At 36.9% G+C, this 20,073-nt stretch overlaps 1 protein-coding gene across 1 annotated transcript in view; it reads left to right on the top strand.

Annotated features, from left to right (window-relative positions):
• SND1 (staphylococcal nuclease and tudor domain containing 1) overlaps positions 1-20,073 on the top strand; it is a 462,540-nt gene that overhangs the window by 173,938 nt on the left and 268,529 nt on the right. Inside the window, exon 12 of the mRNA XM_074268024.1 lies at positions 983-1,083. Coding sequence (XP_074124125.1) covers positions 983-1,083 — 101 coding nt within the window. The remainder of the gene's footprint in view (positions 1-982; positions 1,084-20,073) is intronic.

Here is a 20,073-nt window from a genome sequence, read left to right as displayed (position 1 = left end):
CAGCTAGAGTCAGGATAAGTAAAAGTCCTTGGTCTTTATGGGGAGAAGTGAAGGAGACATTCAAATGTCTAGAGGCTCACCACCAACTTCTCTTCTCCTTGTCCTGCTGGCAAAGTGAAGATCTCTCACCTCTCTCATCCCACCCTCTAATCCTTACCTACAATTTTCTTAACCTCAAATATTGAGTCTGAGTTAACTGAGAAGAGCAATTACAATGCTAATAGAGTCATTGTCTTAAGTGCTTAGTTGTCTGATTCAAGTGCATCTATTCAAAGTTTTAGCCCTTTACACCTTACTACCTTAATACATACCTTTTTTTCTCAAGATCATTTCCATCATTCCAACATTACCTTAAAAATTTTACCCATTTGGGGCAACTAGGTGGCACAGTGGATAGAGCACCAGCCTTGAATTCAGGAGGACCCGAGTTCAAATCTGGTCTCAGACACTTAACACTTCCTAGCTGTGTGACCCGGGCAAGTCACTTAACCCCAGCGGGGGAGGGGGGATTTTTTTTACCCATTTGTTTTCTAGTGCCCTATATAATCTTTTTCATTAGCATTGGCCTTTAGGTTTTCTAATTTTACTTATATAAAATATATGTATATATAAAATCATGTTTCAAACTTTAAATGTTCTGTTTGCCTTTGCTTTGGTACAAATTTATCTTGTGACTTTCAGATTATGTCTCTGGTCATAATGTTTATAGTTTTTAAAGTTAGAATAGTGCAGTAGAAAGTATTGTTATACTCCTAGATCTCCCATTGTTTGATTTTAGACAAGTCATTCCTCTTGGCCTTTAGTTTATTCATTTGTAAGATGATATGGTTGACTAAAGTCTGAGATTTATTTGTTCAGATCTACAAGGTTATGATCAATTGGAATTAACATATTTCCTTTAATCTTGGGATAAATGGATGTCCCAGGGTCATTTTGTTAGGTTTATTCAACTGATTTTTTTTTTTTTCTCCTTTCTTTGTAGGTCAATGTAACTGTGGATTATATCAGACCAGCCAGTGCAGCCACTGAGACTGTGCCAGCTTTTTCAGAGCGTACCTGTGCTACTGTTACCATAGGAGGAATGTGAGTGACCTTACTAGCTTTAAATTAGTTATCCCATAGGAATAGAGAGAAGGAAGTAGTTGAAAACTTTTTTAAAAAGTAAAAGAGGGATACATTTGCAAGTTATGTTAAATTTGCTTACTGACTAATCACATATTTTCATTGTTATTATTTCAGATATATGGGTGGGGACCTGACTATGTTCTTGCTACTGTGTGGAAAATATCACTACTATTAATAGTGCCATTTATTATGTCTACTCCATGCCCTTGGTACTATGGAGGAAATATTGATTCTTTATTCTTTGGTTGCATATTTTAAATTGGAAATGAAGAGCAATGTAGACTGTGGTTTTTCAATGCAGAAATGGATAATGATTATGCAAAGGTTTTTTATCTTAGTGTTAGACACATCAGTGTCTATTTTTAAGGTATTTGGTTAGTTAGAGGATGTTTAATGAAAAAGGGATTTTTATAGAGTTGGGTGGAAATGAAAAGATTTACCTTGCTGGCCTAGGCTTCTACAATAAATGTTAAGATAATCAAATCAGTCCCCAGTAGCAATGATCACCCCATATAAAACATACTAGAAGATAATTGTTTCCTTTTTTATTCAACTCTTTTAAATGCTATTTGTTACCAAAATGGTACTTTTTTTCCCCTGAGCACTTTTATTGAAGAGAGAAAAAGAGTAAGTTGCCTCATCAGATAGTAGAATTGTGTTATTAAAATCATAGTGAGGCACGTTCAGGCAAAAATCTTGGTATTCATGTCCTATCACTAGGTATTCTTTAAAGCTGCCTTGTTTTTCTTCATTCTAGATAACAGACATCCAAAGCATCCCAGTCAAGAATTGTGTTACTCTTTAACTGCACTTCGTAAAAGCCTAGTTTTGTTTCAGTCTGGGACACATCTGGAAAGGATTATCTACTTTATGTTTGCTGGCATATGTTTATTTGGATTCCACATATTGAAAGCACTTTCATCTCTTTAGTACTTACCATACTTATCTGAAAGGACTTTTTTTTTTCTTTTTAAACTCTATGCATCATGTAATCTTTGCTGAAGGTCTAACTTCCCCATTGGTATCCTAGTGACTGTGATGACAAAAGCCCATGTGAATAGCTATCTGTGGTCTAAACCTTTTATGCTGTTCATTCACATTTCAAGCCTCACATGGAGTACTCAGGTTTACTATTTTTTTCCTCTCCCCAGAAATAGATTGCATCTTGTGATAAACTATATGCTGCCCTCTTTCAGAAGGGCCTTGAGGTCAAATTCAGTGTCTTTTGGTCTTTTTTCTCTGAAAGTATCAATTAGGTGAGCAACCTGTTAACTTGATGGCTGAATTTATTCAAACCTAATTTCGTTAGATGAGACAGCCAGGTGAGTTTAGTGGATAGAGTGGGATGGGGTCTGGAGTTAGGAAGATCTGAGTTCATATAAAACCTTATACTTACTAACTATGTGACCCTGAGCAAGTCACTTAACACTGTTTAGTTCATTGGAGTGGGAAATGACAGACTACTCCAACTAAACTACTTAATAAAAACCAATTCGTTTAGAACTATAATGAAATCATGTCTAACTTAAATTCAGAGTTAAGGGTTGTGTGAAAACTGGGCAATGGTAGATTTTCACATAATGAAAAATATCTGAAATCCTACACACTGCTTGATTAATCTTAAAAAGTTTAAAAGACTAAACATGCCTCAGTATTAAAGGAGAATCCAAACTGCATTTTTGAAATGCTGATAAGATTTGTGTATTTGATGAGGTTTGAGAATTGAGGGTAAGAGATCCCCTCTGGTTGATGCAGCAGATCCCTTGAGAAAGAAGCTAAGCTGAAGTAAAAAAAGGGAATTTATTTTCACTAAGAAGAAAGCTTTCTTACTGGGTAAAACTCCTGATTAGGAATTTAGCAAAGGTGGGTTAACAAACATTTGATTATTTGGGACAAATCTTGGCCTGAGGGCTGGGGAGCAGTTTGAGTCACTCAATGGAGGACTATTACTATGCCTCAGGCTAAGGGATGTTGAGTGTCCCAGTCTCAGGATCTTCTGGCTGTAAGAGCAGTTGAAAATTCATAGCTTGAAGCCTAGAGGAAACAAATCTCACGAGCAGATTAAAAATGCAGGGGCCGAATATGAGTAAGAAAATAATAATTAGAAGTGGAGTTAGTATAGGGTTTAGTAGAGACCATAACTAGGAACTCCTCCCAGAGAAAGACTGGAGGTGTGTGAGGAGTTTTCCATGAATGTCTTGCATCCAGCCAGTTTTCTGTAAGATTCTCTCAGTATGAAGTTCAACTTTCCCTGAGTTGTTAATGTACATACAACCAGAGGTATTGACCAGGGTACAGACACCTCACCTTGAGGCAAGGAGATAATCCAAGACCATTTGGTTATCTAAAACTATGTTAGCAAGAGTTCAAAAATTCTGGGATCTCCTGGAGACAGTGTGCAGTTTTGTTGGCCATTTAGTTGACTGTGGCAGTCAAGTTGGAAAGGATGTTTTCATGTATCACCCCCAGGGGACTAGCATTGCTGTGACTTTAAGAACCAAAGAACATTTTCCCAAAACTCCCGCCTCCTTTAAGGAGTCAGGGGTATGCCTGAAGAGCTGGCATTATATGTAGTGAAAGGAGCATTTAAGTAGCCTAGAGTGGAAAATCCATAGGGGTTAAGCATTCGGTAGAGAGAATACGGGATGAGGAGGGTTCCAGTCAGAGCCATTCCTCTTAACAGGTCCCTTAGAAACATTGAAGTGGAATGGAGAACTTACTTTACAGAGAAAAGCATATCCCTTAGGCGCACAAGTGGTACCTGAGATCAAGTTCTATAGCAGTCTCCTGATTGCTTGTCCCCAAGGAAAATTGTAGTCGCATAGCTTCTATCAATTGGAATGTTACTTTTTAGGAGGTTATGAAGAAGTTTCATAGAAGAATGCTGTAGAAGCATTGTGAGTGAGTTTGCCTGGATAATCTCAGAATGGATACTCTACAGTTATTTTGCAGGGTGGTCCATAATCATAGGTAAATTTCGCTCTTAAACCACCCTGAAGCTGGTACAGATTGCCAAGGTGAAATTGCAGCAGGTTTGAGAGGAGTCACGCTCACTTGTACCAACTATATGGGTGGTACAAGTCATCCCCACATCAAGGATGTAAACGTGGCCATTGTTGGTCCATGGTGACAATTACTGTCTTTGGGTGTGATAATGTGTAAATATGAGATCTTTTCCAGCAAGAAAACAGGGGATAGTCAGGTCTGAGTAGTTCCCCTGGGGGTTAGCTAGTACAAATAGGGTGGTGTCCAGGGTGGAGATGGTGACTTTTGGGAATGGGACCTTTGCAAAAAATAAATTAGGTCACATCCATGGGCTGCCTTGGGGGTGTTGACAGTACACCCAACAATCCTGAATGTCCTCATTACCTGAGTTCCCAAGTCTGACTGAGAAGTTATCTCCTGGCCAACACGAAGAAAACTGGAGAAAGTTTTAGGAGTAAAGTCCTCATGATGAAAAGGAGATTATAGTGAGAGAAAGACAGACAATTTCACCCTTCTCTCTCCAGAGGTGTTTTTTGTTTTTGTTTTTTCCCAAGCCACTTTTCAGTCATGATATACTCTTCATGAACCCATTTGGAGTTTTCTTGGGAATGATAGGTGTGCCATTTCCTTCTCCAGTTTGTTTTATAGATGAGAAAGTTTAGCTGAAGTAAACTAGGTTAATTGACTTGCCCAGGGTGATATAGCTAGTGATTACCTCAGGCTGGCCTCAGGTAATTTGAATTCAGAGAGAGAGAAGAGTTTCTGACTTAAGTCTTGGCACTCTACTAAGACACACCTACCTCACTCCCTGGATTTATGGATGCCTTGCCTATTATATCACACTGGTAAATTTTAAAAATACATAATCATATATATTATCAGATGTAGAGAGTCATAGTCAGTGGGGAAACTCTGGGTGAAGTATAAGATTTTTAGCCCAGAGGGAATCTGCTGCCAATGTCTAGTTTGGCTCCCCATCTCCCCTAAGGACTCTTGGCCTTCCTGAGAAGTCACGGGGTGGTGACAACTTGTGTGGAGATTGAGGCAAAGTGAACCAGCTGGCAAACTACATGCAGTAGCAAGTTTTTTATGTGTGCCCATTGTTTTTGTTACATGAGGGTTCCACCATCCTCAGGAGTCTCACCTCATCATTTTTCTACTAGTAAGGTATATTTTATGGGGGCTCTAGAAAGCATAGTATGTTTTGTCACCCCAACTTGGGTGCTCTAGAAAGTAGGACACAACAATCATAGATTCTGTTTTATAGTTTTTGTACTTGTTGATTCCCCTTTAATCAATAAGCCATGTTCTCTTGAGATCCCCAAGATCAAAATCCAAAGAAATCCATGAGATGAGTATTTTAAAGAGGACCTGCCATCTAGGTAAAAATGTAAAATAGTAATATTTTCATTTGTCTCATATGCTCACAGTCTTGGTGTTTTTGTGTCTTAAGATTGCATGACTTTGCAATGTTACTTCTCTTTTTTTGTCTTCATTTTGGTGTATAGATTCTCTGAAACAATTCAGTTTGTCATCCTTTTGGAAGGAACACTTTTTCATCCCTTGCCCTTTAGGGAATCCATGAAATGTTATAATCAATTAATTTTTTTTTCTTAATTAACTTCATTGTGGAGATAGCTAGAATTGTTATTTGTTAATCAAATCAGTCTAAAGGGGAAAAAAAATACAAAGACAAAGCCTGAATCTTTCCTCCTGTCTTGTTCCTGGATGAAGAATTAACTTAGCCTTTTAGTCCTTGTTTTTTAACATCCAGATGCCAAGATGTTATTTCCTGTCAATTTCTTTGTATTGTATATAAGACACCTAAATAACTCTTTTCTGATTTAATTTTCTTTTTAATTAGATTTAGTCATTAATTCATCATCCTTTCGTTTGTCTCAGAAATCTTCAGTGAAAACTGAGTTTTCTTGAGTTGCCTATGCAACTCATTGTTTTAATTCTAATTTCATAAAAACATTTAATTTTGTTTAAATGCCCATATTTTACTTCATTTATTTTATAATGAACTTAACAAATCCTAAATGATTCAAAGCATCCTAGCTGTAGTGCTCTGTGTTTCGCAGTCTCTTTCCTTTTATACATTCAATTATCCTCCTTTTTTGTCTGTTTTCTTTATTTTCTCTTGAGAAAAGGAAGCTCTATTGCTATTCCTTCCTTCTAGCCATTGGAAAAAGAAAAATTGAAGCAAAATCCTTGCCAAAAATATGCTTTTTCTAAACAAAACAAAACAATGTCTGGTCTTACATCGACTATGTCTTAAAAATATATTTCTGGTGCCAAACTTAGTAGTTTTACCAGGTCCTTCCTATTGATGAGGTAACAGGGAACCAAATGATGAGGTAAATACCTAATGATGAGGTATATAGGATTAAGATTAGGAGTAATTGAGGTCTAGTGGCAGGATTGGGGTACAGGGAGTCACATGGAGCTCCCCTGCGACCCCTTAGGATTCAGCGCAAGGATACAAAGTTAAATCATATCTAGTGGCACCCAGAGTCCCCTGTAAATGAATTTACAGGCCCAAAAACCTAGATTGATAAAAACAAGGTTTCTTGCAAGGTTTGGAAGCAAGGTTAAAGTCTGGTTAATAAAAGGCATTAGATAGAGGAAGATACACACCGAAAGTGCGGTGGGCACAGAGAGTCTGTGATGCAAAGCATCTTGGCTGGCATCTTTCAACTCTCTTGACAAAGGATGATTCCACCTCAGCTGTTTTATCTGCTTCAAGAAGCCTAGGGCAGTGGCCAAATTCTTGGTGAGCTTTTCAGATAAGGAAGAAACTGTTTTGGGGAAACCTGAGCAAATAGTTGGGGGTTGGGTTATCTGAGCAGATCATTAGAATGGGGGCTGAAAACCCAAGCCAGCTCAGATCCGGTGGGGGGGGCTGGGTACAAGCCCAAACTGGCTCAGATACAGATCTTGTAAATCAAAGGTCAGTCCCAAAGGAAGTTGGAAATCAATCTCAAAGGGGTTACCCCCCTCATCACTATCTCTTTATATAGTTCATTTATCTTAGGGTTTTGGAGTGTTCAAGAAAGGTTTTCTTTCAGGAAAGGTGTATTTAAAAAAAAAATTAGTGACCATCATCCCAGTTGGTATTTTGTTTTTTTCATGTTTACTTATCATGTGACCCAAGACCTGAATGGCATTAGGGTATCCATTCATTGTTCTTTAGCCTGGCTAATTGTAGATAGTGTAAAAAAGAAGTATCTCAGGTTTTAAAGAACAAGCAATACACAGGGGATGAATAATAGGATAGATTTTAACCCCAGAAGTTCCCTCTGTGTTATGAATTGCCTAAATTTTAGTAAGTGCATTTATTGTCATTGTCAATTCTGTTCACCAATTACTCTTCAGTGCCTGTATGTTGTTTCTTTAGCTGGTTGTGCTATAGTTAAACTTTCATTTCCAAGGCTGCTAGGTGGCTTAGTGGATAGAGCACTAGCTCTGATGTTAGGAGGATCTGAGTTCAAATATGATCCCACACACTTAACACTCTCTGTGTTATCATGGACCCAATTGCCTCAGCAAAACAACAAAGAAACCCTTTCTTTTCTATATGAATATGACTGTTTGCTGAATGGCCATAATGAAATGCTACCAAAATCATGGGTAATGAGATTTTACTAAATAGATGAGAGAGAGAAGGAAGGAGGAGGAGGAGGGAGGGGAGGGGAAAGAAGGGTGAGGAAGAAGTAAAAGGGATGGGAGAAGAAGGGAAGGAGAGAAGACTTCTGTATTTGCATTTTCTACCTCAGTTTCATCTTTGAAATACTAATCAGGAACGTTACTCTACCATAGTACTGTTAAATTGGTTATATATTATATTGTTGAATGCACAGTATTAGAGCAAGATTTCATTCCTATGGGATCCTATCTGTACCTTTTATCTAGAGAAGTGGAACAAGTAACACTATTAACACTTTCTCCAATTTTATATTTTATAAACTATTGTCTTTATAAGTATTGCAAGGCTTTTCTCAGCATTATGGTCTTTTCCTATTGTCAGAATGTCCACTTGGGATTCTCTGCAGCATACTTAACTAAGAAATATCCTAATGTGCATAGTGCAGTGCTAGAGAAAGAAGCAGAATTCTATGTAAACACACATTCCTAGTTTTCAAGTAGCTTTTGATCTTTAAAAACTTTAGGATACCAAGCATGTTTTCCCATCTTTTATGTATTTGCTCCTATAGACATGAATCCTTTATTTGTTATTCAAATCTTGTATTGTTTTAAAATACACTGCCTCTTATTTCTGTGCCAGTCCCTCAAAGACTTCCTTTTTCCCCATTCAGTAACTTCAGTAACCAAGTGAATGTAATATAAAGGCTTTCTCTTAGCCTTTGAGAAAGCATAGTAACAGTATTAATGTATGGCTTTGTGAGAGACTGCTGCTTGGGTAGCAGCCTCTTATACTTCATAATATTAATGAAGTTTGGGGATGCATTTTTTTCTTGCTAACTTCTTTGAAAGGGAAGATAGGAAAATGAATTTAACTTTTTAAACCCTAAAGAAAGAGCAATCCAAAATGGGAATAATCTTGAATTATATGTTTATGATTCTTCTGCTATGTATGGCAGAGGTCAACAAGCTTGTTAACCTGTAAGCAACCTGAAAATTAACCTGCTAACCCACGTTTATTTTGTCTAGTATGATTTAAAGGGTAATCTAGTGATAACTGTACATATCTTCCTTTGGATAATATTTCTTTCTAGGAGTTGCTTTTGATTTAAAAAAAAAAAAAAAAACATGTTCCTTTGACAGTAATTAAATCATGCCATGGTCCAAAGAAAATATATATCTTGTTCTTATCTTATTCTTATTTGGATATTTTGAGCTTCAACATATAGAGAAAACTTTTAATGAGGGAAAGGAAAGGGGGAAACCCCGTTTCTTGGCACATAGATAATCCCATGAGGCGCAATGTCCTCTGTAAATGAATTTACAGGCCCGAAAACCTAGATTGATAAATAAAAGGTTTATTGTAGAAACTTGGAAGTAAAGCTCAGTTAGAAAGACGCCAGGGCCTGAGGTGGCTGCTGGGCAGGCAGGAACCCTTACATGGCCGGGAGGGCTCCTTCAAAGAGGGCTCCGGCTTGGCCCTTTTTATATCTAGAAGATGATGGGCAGTACCCCTAAGTTCTACGTGGGCTTTTCAGTTAGCTCAGATCAGGTGAGGGCTAGGGGAAGCTGAGCTGATAGTGGGGGCTGGGTCCGGATATTCAAAGGGTGCCTTTGACCAGGATTTGTGAATCAAGGTCAGGCATGCATTGGGCAATTAGAAAGGAATCTTAAAGGGACCTCAACCCCCATCCATCACTTTGACTTCATTATCATCATCATCTCTGTATGAAAGTCCAATTATTTATCTGGAGAATCATATTGGCATATTTGTAATGATACCTCTGAGACAATGTCAGTCAGCTTGTATTTTCTACCAAGATTTGTGACAATTTTTTGTATGTTTTGATATAATTTGAATGAAAAGGATGCAGTACCTTTAAATGTTTATTTTATTTATTTTTTGGAGGGGCACCTCAGGGTAAGTAAACACATTAAAGGAAATTTGATAGACTATGGTGGAAGTAAGTATGCATTTTAAATGAAAAAAGAAATAAACCTTAATAAAATGAGTCTTGAAACTTTGCACAAAAAGGGTGAATTGCCAAGAAGCAGAAGATGGTTAATGTTATATCAGTTTTGTTGAGAAGAAGTTGGACCCTGGGGTAGCCTGTCAACTTACAAAGTACAACTCTATAGGAATTTTTAATTAATTCCTACCAGTTGGTGCAAGAATTTTAATTCTTAGAAAATGAAAGAAATCTGGCTTTTTCATTCAGTCATTTTGATAGGGTATAGCTTCTAGGGGAAATATAGCAATAATTTTAATGTGTCTCTCCTCCCTCCCCCATCTCAGAATGCTTCTGTTCTAATAATCTGTCAATGATTCTAGAGTCTTCTGACTTTAGAGGCAGTGATCCTGAGGCCCCAATCTTAGAGTGCTATTCTAACAATCTATCAATGATTGTAAAAGTCTTCTGGTCTAGGAATATAATAGTATTTCTTCCCTGAGACTTTAGGGAAGATATATTAGTGATCCTAAGAACCTTTGACCTTAGAATGCTATTGTTCTGACTCTCAAACCTACCTGAAAGCCATAAATTTAGCAAATAAGTAACTAACTGTGAAGCTCTGGTCTAACTGTCCTATATGTCTGTCTATCTTGTTCTTGGTTTTTTGATAAATTCTTTTGGAATTTAGGCTGCTTCATTTGGCATTACAATTACAATAAATTTGTCCTTTGATTTGGAGATGGGTTTAGGTAACTAAAATTCTTTTTTTTTTTTTTTCCCCTTAAATTATTATACCTTTTTATTTACCAGATATATGCATGGGTAATTTTTCAGCATTGACAATTACAAAACCTTTTGTTCCAATTTTTCCCCTCCTTCCCCTCACTCCCTCCCCCAGATGTTAGGTTAACTAATACATGTTAAATATGTTAAAGTATAAGTTAAATACAATATATGTATACATGTCCATACAGTTATTTTGCTGCACAAAAAGAATCGGACTTTGAAATAGTGTACAATTAACCTGTGAAGATCAATCCAAATGCAGCGGACAAAAATAGGGGATTAAGAATTCTATGTAGTGGTTCATAGTCATCTCCCAGAGTTCTTTCACTGGGTGTAGCTGGTTCAGTTCATTACTGCTCTATTGGAACTGATTTGGTCCATCAGAATTGGTCATCATATAGTATTGTTGTTGAAGTATACAATGATCTCCTGGTCCTGCTCATTTAACTTAGCATCAATTCATGTAAATCTCTCCAGGCCTTTCTGAAATCTTCCCACTAAACCTGGAAATTTTTTTGAAATACCTTGCAATACCAGTCCAGGACCCCCAACCTTTGGGTGTCCCTTTCTAAATCTCAACAATTTCATTCAGTGTAGCTAGGAAATGGCAAATATTCTCTGACACTCAGATTATCATTTGGGAATCTTGAGGGGGGAAAAAAGGCCCTGAATTGGAGGATCAGTAAAGGTTGTTTCTTAATCTTGTGTCAGGATGAAATAAAGAACACTGGCTCTCATTGCTGGATTTAAATTCAAGAACAAGTACACACTGAAGATGATGTGAAGATGTTACCTGTATAAAGTTGTTAGTATTTAAAGCAATACTTGTATTGGCCTCTGAGCTATGACAAATCACTGCAGTTGCCGGGTGCAGCTGTAGTGAAGATAAGATTTATGGATGGGAGGATCCCTTACAAAGCCACTGAATATTTTCAGAGGCCCCCATCAGGTCCACACTGCTGAGTGCAGTAATCCTGAAATAAAGCTCTAACTAGTGGAGCTGAAAGTAAAAGGAAGTCACATGGGAGTCTGGTCTGAGCAAATAAAGGGATAGTGGATACTGATGTACTTAACTCATTATACTTAATCCCACTTTCAGTAAAGCTACAGGCACTTTTCCATCTTCCCCTTAAAAGAACCTTCACTGCAGTGAGTGGAAAAGTATTTTTCTATCCTGATGATGTAATGCGAGAGAGACTGAGGCAAGATAGAGATTAGAGTTTTTAATATTTTATTTATTAATTCATAGTTTTTTACTTTCAATATTATTGATTTCTCCTTTTAATTTTAGTATTTCAAGTTTGATTTTTGGTTGGGGGTTTTTAATTTGGTCTTTTTCTAGCTTTGTAAGTTGCAGGCCCAATTCATTAATCTTCTCTTTCTCTATTTTGTTCAAATAAGCCTTTATAGATATAAAATTTCCCCTTATTACCGCTTTAGCTGTATTTTATTTGAAAAGGAGAGAGAGGAGAGAGTTACTGGGAGCAAATGGATCCATGGTTTGGTCCCAGGGCTGAATGAGACTGTCATCTCCAAGAATACACCAAGAATACAGAGTTCTTAAACACACACACACACACACACACACACACACACACACACACACACACACACCCCTGGAGATGGAGAGCCAGGAGCTGAGTCGGAGCACTGAGAGTGGGAGTGGGACTATCATCAATCTGGTTCTTACTGGGTTGAGAGAGGCATTCTGATAGGGAAGGCCTGAGGTCTCCATATCTAAGGCAGGTCATTTTCCTTATCTAGATCATCATGATTAGGTGGGAGGGGTAGTTTTGCAGGAATGACCAGAACAGTTAGGAACTGAGGCAGAACAATTCAGGGAAACTGAATCTGGACAATAAAAGAGAACTGTGGCATAACATTCCACACTCTCTCTCTTCTGAATATTTAAATCATTGAATTACCTTCCTCTAGGTACGTGGAAGGTCTTAGCACCATAATTTTGACCAACCCTATGTGAAGCAAATAAACCAAAATAAAACTAGAAAAATGCAAGGACAAGTCTCTGATAATCCCAGAGTTAATCAGCAATGTAAAGGTTCCCTGTTTGCAAGCATGTTAGGTCCTCTGCAGTTGGAGCACCATCTCAACCAGAGAATGTAGTTTGAGATGGACAGTTCACTGTGAGTTCTGTGATCATTTGTGCACTTAACTCAGCCTCTGCTTATAAAGCAGCAGGGTTCAAGGGCTCAAGGCCCATTGAGAGGGTTGAGAGGGAGAAGGGTGAGGCTTGGAGTAATTCCATCTGTCCCTGCCCAGAGGAACAGAAGGGCTACAGAAAGGATCCAGATTTCTGAGCAGTATGCACAGTTAGACCAAGGCAGGCAACCCCAAAATTTTAGACACCTAATACCAAACTGCAAGATCCTTTGAGAATGCTGAAATACTAACTGGAGTTAAGGTGTGGAGAAACAGATCAGAGAGATTGCCAGTACCAAGACAGGTGTTTGATTTCTGGTTGTTTCTAAAAAAAAATAATCCCCAAAACTGAGTCTGCCAGGGCAATTCCCACAGAATAAGGGATTCCAATGTTAAAGCATAAGCAGCAAATCATAGTCCAGTAAATTGAACGACTTCCAATTCAATCTGAACTATTGAGATAGGGGGTGAGGCAGAAGTGCCTAAGGCAAAGTAAATAGGATTCCCATTCTTTCAGGTATTTTGATAAAAATACACCAGTTTCCCCAATTTTCTATCTTTTCCTCCCTTTTTTTCTCATGGAAATGACTTATCAAATAACCATACCATATATATAAATCCCAAGAATGAATCAAAATTCCTATACATAACAGACTAGTAAAGTTTTAACAAATTCCATCCCAAATCTTAAACATATAGTAATAGATGAACCAATCAGGGTTCCCAGATTCCCCCATATCTTTCCAAAGTACACTAGGAGGAAGGATGATGGTCTCATTCAAAAACTGCTTCAGGCTGAGAAATGGGTGGAGGTTCTCAGTCCATCTAAGGAGTGGGTGTGGCCATTCTGACATCTACCAAAGCTTCAGATGGGCCTTTCCATGTCTCAGAAGCAGTTCAATAATCTATAATTTGACCAAAATCTAGAACACCAAAAAACCCTGCATCTAACAAATAAAGGTTACAACAGTCTGAGATAGAAAGACTTGGTTCATAAGACTGCTGCAAAATGCGAAGAGCCAGCAGGTTCATTTGTGAAGAGATGAGTTTGCTTCACAGGACGAGCAAATGGCTGTCAGCTATATTCCCAATTTCAAAACAAAACAAAACAACCAACAATTAGGTCTCATAGACCACTGTTAATTGTCCTCTCATTAGTTAGAAACCTTTTTAAAAACACTTGAATATCATAGACTCAATATCCAGTAATAAATAGATAACTAGACTAAGTACTTATTTGCCCAAGTATTTAGGATATAATGGTTATACATAGCCAGATTGGAAACAGCAAGGTATGACATAATTGAATTGCATTAAAGATTCTATTGACTATTTCTCTGATCATAGAATCAGTCACAGGAGGAAAAAAAAATGCAGGGACATAACTCTAACATAACATAAGCAGTTAAAACTCAACCTCCAGCACATACAAGATAAAATAGTTTTAATTCATTTTTACTCCAGTTAATTGTCCCACTAACTGCCAGAAACTCCCAAATAGCATTAACTATAAGCCCAAGAAGTTTTACTTCCAATAACAAATCCCATTAACCAAAGTTTCAGATAAATCCTACAGATATTTACCACAACCTTATATTGATAGCAATAAGAAATTTGTCACAGTAAGTTTACTATTTTCATATCTAAGTAGACAGTTTCATAAGTGAACATAAAAAGTACAAATCATTTTGCTTTAAAATACCCAATACATAGACAAATATCCCAAATTGCATATTGTCAAAACATTTTCAAAAGGACAAAGAAAAAAAACCAAAAACTATTATCTTCAGAGGCTCTTTAAATGACTGCAGAGTGACCCAATTCTATCAATTAAAACTTAAATAGAATATCCTGTACCCCATATAAGAATCTGAGTTCTTAAAAAAAAAATATTAAACTTGTAGAAATAACCCTACCAAAGTATGGATCACATTTATGACCATGTTCCTTAACCAAGGAAAATATTATGTATCGAAAGAAAAAAGTTTTCAGTCAATTAACTTACAAGAAGGCCTATCTCTTGAAGTCATTTGCCAAAGCCAAGCTGGAACACCCTTGGGCGGAGGGAGGAAAAGGAAGGAAGGAGAGGATTTCACGTGGCCACCCTTCCATATCAGGCTTAATTGGGGGAAGGGGATTTCACATGGCCTCCCTTCCAGCTTTCCCCTAATCCACATGGTATTTCTCCTAACTCCACCATGCTTCCTGACCCTCTACTCAACTTCCTCTTTCCCTTTTGCTACATAGTTTCACCAATTCCCAACCCTAACAACCTTTAAAGTAGCAGACAGCAGTAGTGGATGGAAGGCAGTTTAATCTTCACCTTTGAAGACAAAAGATCCCATTTCTCCTTACCCCACCCAACCTTTTTTTTTCCACATGCAAATTTTCCTTCTAGTCTTTCCTAAATCACTTTCAAAACTATTAAGATTTACAATACAGTGGATAGCTAAAAAATTCCATAACACCCCCATGTCCAGCAGAGCTTGATTTAAAGCATAATTTACAATGTTAACAAATTACCCAAAGTGTTTGAGAAGCTAACAAACTTTACCTAATTAGAGGCAAGTGACCCCTTTCAGGCAAGTTAATAGAACTTCTCTTTAACAAGACATTGTTCTTAAGATTTTATACTCAAAGATGACCAATTCTAGCCTGCATAGGCAACATTAAAATTATTTCCCACAATCTCATTTATTTATTTATTTTTAGTTCAAACCTTTACACTTTTATTTTATTAATTTTATAATTATAACTTTTTTTTGACAGTACATGTGCATAGGTAATTTTTTACAACATTATCCCTTGTACTCCCTTCTGTTCCAAATTTTCCCCTCCTTCCCTCCACTCCCTCCCCTAGATGACAGGCTTTCCCATACATATTAAATATGTATGGCATTAACATATTAAATAACATATGGTATAACATATTAAATATGTTATAGTATATCCTAGGTACAATATATATGTGCAGAACCGAATTTTGTTGTTGTTGTTGCAAAGGAAGAATTGGATTCAGAAGGTAAAAATAACCTGGGGAGAAAAACAAAAAACGCTAAGTTTACACTCATTTCCCAGTGTTCCTTCTCTGGGTGTAGCTGCTTCTGTCCATCATTGATCAATTGGAATTGGATTAGCTCTTCTCTATGTTGAAGATATCCACTTCCATCAGAATACATCCTCATACAGTATCATTGTTGAAGTGTATAATGATCTCCTAGTTCTGCTCGTTTCACTCAGCATCAGTTGATGTAAGTCTCTCCAGGCCTCTCTGTATCCCTCCTGCTGGTTATTTCTTACAGAACAATAATATTCCATAACATTCGTATACTATAATTTACCCAACCATTCTCCAATTGATGTATTTCCCACAATTTTAAAGCTGCCCAAAAGAATACTCAGAATAAAGAAATCTATCATGCAAAGGCAATAGTAAAATTATTTCCCACAATTTCAGAATCTTCTAAAATTCCTAATAGTTTTCTCCTGTCTGAGTTTGTCAGATATGGTTTTATAACAGTTTAAAAAGTTTAAAATCACAAGCAAATTTTATACTGAGCAATTGCAATATTGAAATAACAAATTCTTAATCATTGTTCTTAAAACTTAACAGCTCTTTAAACAAAAAGACACAGAATACAAATCACACAGACATAGACTGCACAAAAACATTTAACATGTATAACCATATAGTGCCCAAAGAGGTGCTCAGAGTCAGATCAGACCATATCAGATGTATCTTAGAAGACACCCAAACCAGAGGGGATCATACAGTGTCCTGGAATGATACCCTTCTCAGAATATAATGGGCATTTTATTTTTTCTGAGAATCCAGATGCTAGCACAGATAGAAAAGAATAGGTAAGCAGATCAGATTATGTCTTAAGACATCCAGACTTAGTCTCCTGTGGCCAAATATGAAGGTGTCCACAGTCGGGCTTGGCTGCAGCTGAAAACTGCTCTTTCCTGGAGACTCAGGAAAAAAATCCAGAGGGCTAGCCTCTCCAGGCCAAGAATCCAGATCTCCAGGCACCCCAAGGCCAAAGCTGGAAACCTAAAGGTCTCTGATCTCTAATCCTGCTCTCATTTTCTAATATCTCAGTGGGACCTCCAATTGTAATGCCAGAGAAACTGAGGCAAGATGGAGACTAGAGAGTTTTTAATATTTTATTTGAAAGGGAGAGATTTACTGGGACCAAAGGTATGGTTTGGTCCCAGGGCTGAATGAGACTATTGTCTATGAGAATACAGCAAACAATGTGAGATCTCAATGACATATGTACATGTGGCTCAAACACAGGGATAGACTGAGGCAGGGGTGGGGTCAGAACACTGAGAGCAGAATGGGACTAACTTCTATCTTCTTCTTTCTGACTTTTCATTTGGCCTATGGTTCATCTTCCTTTTGGCTAAGTTGTCTGATCTTATCCTTTCCCCTAATGCTGTGATTGGGCTATTTAGATTAATTTTTATCAGGGGCTTCTTGATTGGGGAGGTAGTGACATGGTTAATTTATAGTGATGGTAGGTTCTAAAGTGGGAATTGGGATTTGGAAATAAATGTTGTTGTTATTGATGTTGATGGTGATGTTCTTGTCTTTCACTTTGAATATAGCACAGAAGGTGTGTGGAAAGATATTGTGAGAATTTATCTCCATTATATACATATTCAGGTTGTTTTATAAGGTCTCTCTCCGACCTGCTTCATGATATCCTTTTTGGTCAGCATAGTGAATAGTTAAGGCAGGAAGATAGATTTTTTTTTTTTTTACACACTGGTGAAACCATCCAAGTTAGTTTTTGATGCTCATTTCCAGGAGGTCTGCTTGAGAAGCAGGTCCAATGCGAAAAAATTCGAAAACCCCGAAATCTGTGGCAAAAAGTGTGATGTCTGGGTTCTACCTGGATGCCTGGAGTTAGGATAAACAAAAGTCCTTGGTCTTTAGGGGGAAAAGTAAAGGGAATGGACACAATCTCTCTACAACCTTCTTTCTCCTTGTCCACCTCAAAAGTGACCCTGGCTTGTCTTATTCTACCCCCTAATCCGTTCTACAATTATCTGTATACACCAAAAGATAGAGCCAGCACAATAGTGAAAAGAGACCATTTTCCAAGCATATGTTAATAGAATATTGTCTAATAGGTAATTAGCCTTAAGTGCTTGGTTATCTGATTCCAGTGCACCTACTCAGAGTTTCAGCCCTTTACAAAAAAGGATTTTTATTGTTCACTAAGAAGGAGGCTTTCTTAGCTGGCAAAATTCCTAATAAGAAATTTGGTTCTATGGACAAATATTGGCCTAGGGCTGGGAGGTATCTGGGCTAATCAATAAAGTACCATCAGACAGAGGTCTCCAATTGAATAAGATCACTTAACTCTCAAGGTTTTTCCCAGAGTCTGGGAACCCCCCTGAAGGCAATCTGGGCCACCCCAAAATATTTATTTCAATAGAGGTTGATTTGACCAAGATCTCTAATTGAATGAAGTCACTGAACTTGGAAGGGCTTGTCTGGGAAAGTATGCTTTTCCCAGGAGAGAGCCTGAGACCTTGAATCTCTCTTCTTTTACAGATTAAAGGGGACCCAGTTTCAGAGTTCATCCCCATCAGTGTGTTTGAATATACACATGACGACCCCTATTCCCACCGCCTTCATTCTTAATTTTTGATTTTTAAAAAAATGTTCTTAATTTCTAGGCAATTGTTACATCTTTTTGTGAACTACATATCTCTATCCTTCTCTTAATACCCCTCCTAAATTTCAAAGAAAGAAAAATTTCAGGTAAAGGAAAAGTTTAACAATGTATTTGAAAATTAAAACAAATTGTTCATTAATGAAGAGAGCTTTTCAGTGAAAAGAACTGTGGAAAATGAGTGTGGATCACAACATAGCATTTCCACTCTATTATTTTCTACTTGCATTTTTGTTTTCCTTCTCAGGTTATTTTTACCTTCCAATTTTTCTTGTGCAGCAAGATAACGGTATGAATATGTATACATATATTGTATTTAACATATATTTTAATGTATTTAACATATATTGTACTGTCTGCCTTCTAGGGGAATGAGGGTGGGAGGGAGGAGGGGAGAAGTTGGAACAGAAGGTTTTGCAAGGGTAAATGTTGAAAAATTACCCATTTATATGTTTTGTAAATAAAAAGCTATAATAATAATAAATAAAAACAAATTAAAGCAGATTCCTTTAAATGTCATTGGCAGATTTTTATGGGGTAGTTAAGAGGCTTAATTATGTGAAAAAGAGCAAATTTAACTTTGAAATAATGCTCTTTCTCTTAAATGCTGTTGCTTGAATAAGAATAACTAGTGTTTTCTGACCTAATGAGATTGCTGTCATGACACTACTTCTTTTCTCAAAGACTGACATTTTAGCTAGAGTGTCTTTGAGGATAGGGTGTTCCTGTTTCGGGGATGAGGATTGGTAATTGTTGTGGTGGTGGTTTTTTTATATTGTTTTTTACATAATTAATGTTTTTTATGTATATACACACATATATTACTAGTATATGATTTTATCGGTTCTAGTTCCCTTTTAAAGTCATATTTTCAAACTATTGTGGACAGTCTGATTTTCAGTGTGTCATGTACTCCGTGGCATTAATTACTTTTAAAGGGGAGAAAACATTGTCTGATGGAGAACTAAGTCCTGATAGATTAAATTATTTAGATTCTTGGATATTGTGGCATTTTAGATAATCAATGAATTGCAAGGTCAAAGTGGAAGGTTGTTTTCTTTTTTGTTTTGGTTTGAGGTTTTTTTTTGTTTGTTTGTTTGTTTATTTTTTGCTTCACTGTATTTAGATTCAAATGCCAGTTTGTCACTTTTTAACCTATATGATTTTGGGAGAGTCATGCATTCTTTTGAATTTCACTTTCCTCATTTTCTTATTCATAAAAATGTGGGTATTGAACTAGATGATTTCTAAAGTTCTTCAAACTCTAAATTTGTGAATCCTGGGTCTGACTTTCTTTTTTCTTTAGATTGGATATTTTGCCAACATCAAAGTCTTTCTTAAATCTAAATTATAACTCCTGAACCTCTTCCCCTAATATAGGGTTCTATTTACCTTTTGAATTATGTTCAACAGTATCATAACAAATTATAATTAATATACTATCAGTCTATCAGAAATTATAATTCATATACTAAACACAGTTCATATTTCACATCATAATTTCATTGAATGCAAATTCTTTTGTTTTTAAAGAAGCAAAATAAAACCTTTTGCCTTTCTCTTGAATTCCCCAGAAAGCTTCTTCTAAAATGTTTTTTGTTCCTTTCTATCACTTCGTACATGACTATGGAAAAAGATTAAGTCATCTATTGAGGCGGTCCAGACTGTTGATTACATTTAGAAAAAAAAAAAAAAAGACTGGAAAAGGGGAAAGAAAACTTGTTTGTCCC

Source organism: Sminthopsis crassicaudata, chromosome 5 (genome assembly GCF_048593235.1).
Source record: "Sminthopsis crassicaudata isolate SCR6 chromosome 5, ASM4859323v1, whole genome shotgun sequence".
Taxonomy (NCBI): Eukaryota; Metazoa; Chordata; class Mammalia; order Dasyuromorphia; family Dasyuridae; genus Sminthopsis; species Sminthopsis crassicaudata.
The sequence above is the reverse complement of the archived record's forward strand: the minus strand, read 5'-3'. Positions and strand labels throughout refer to the sequence as shown.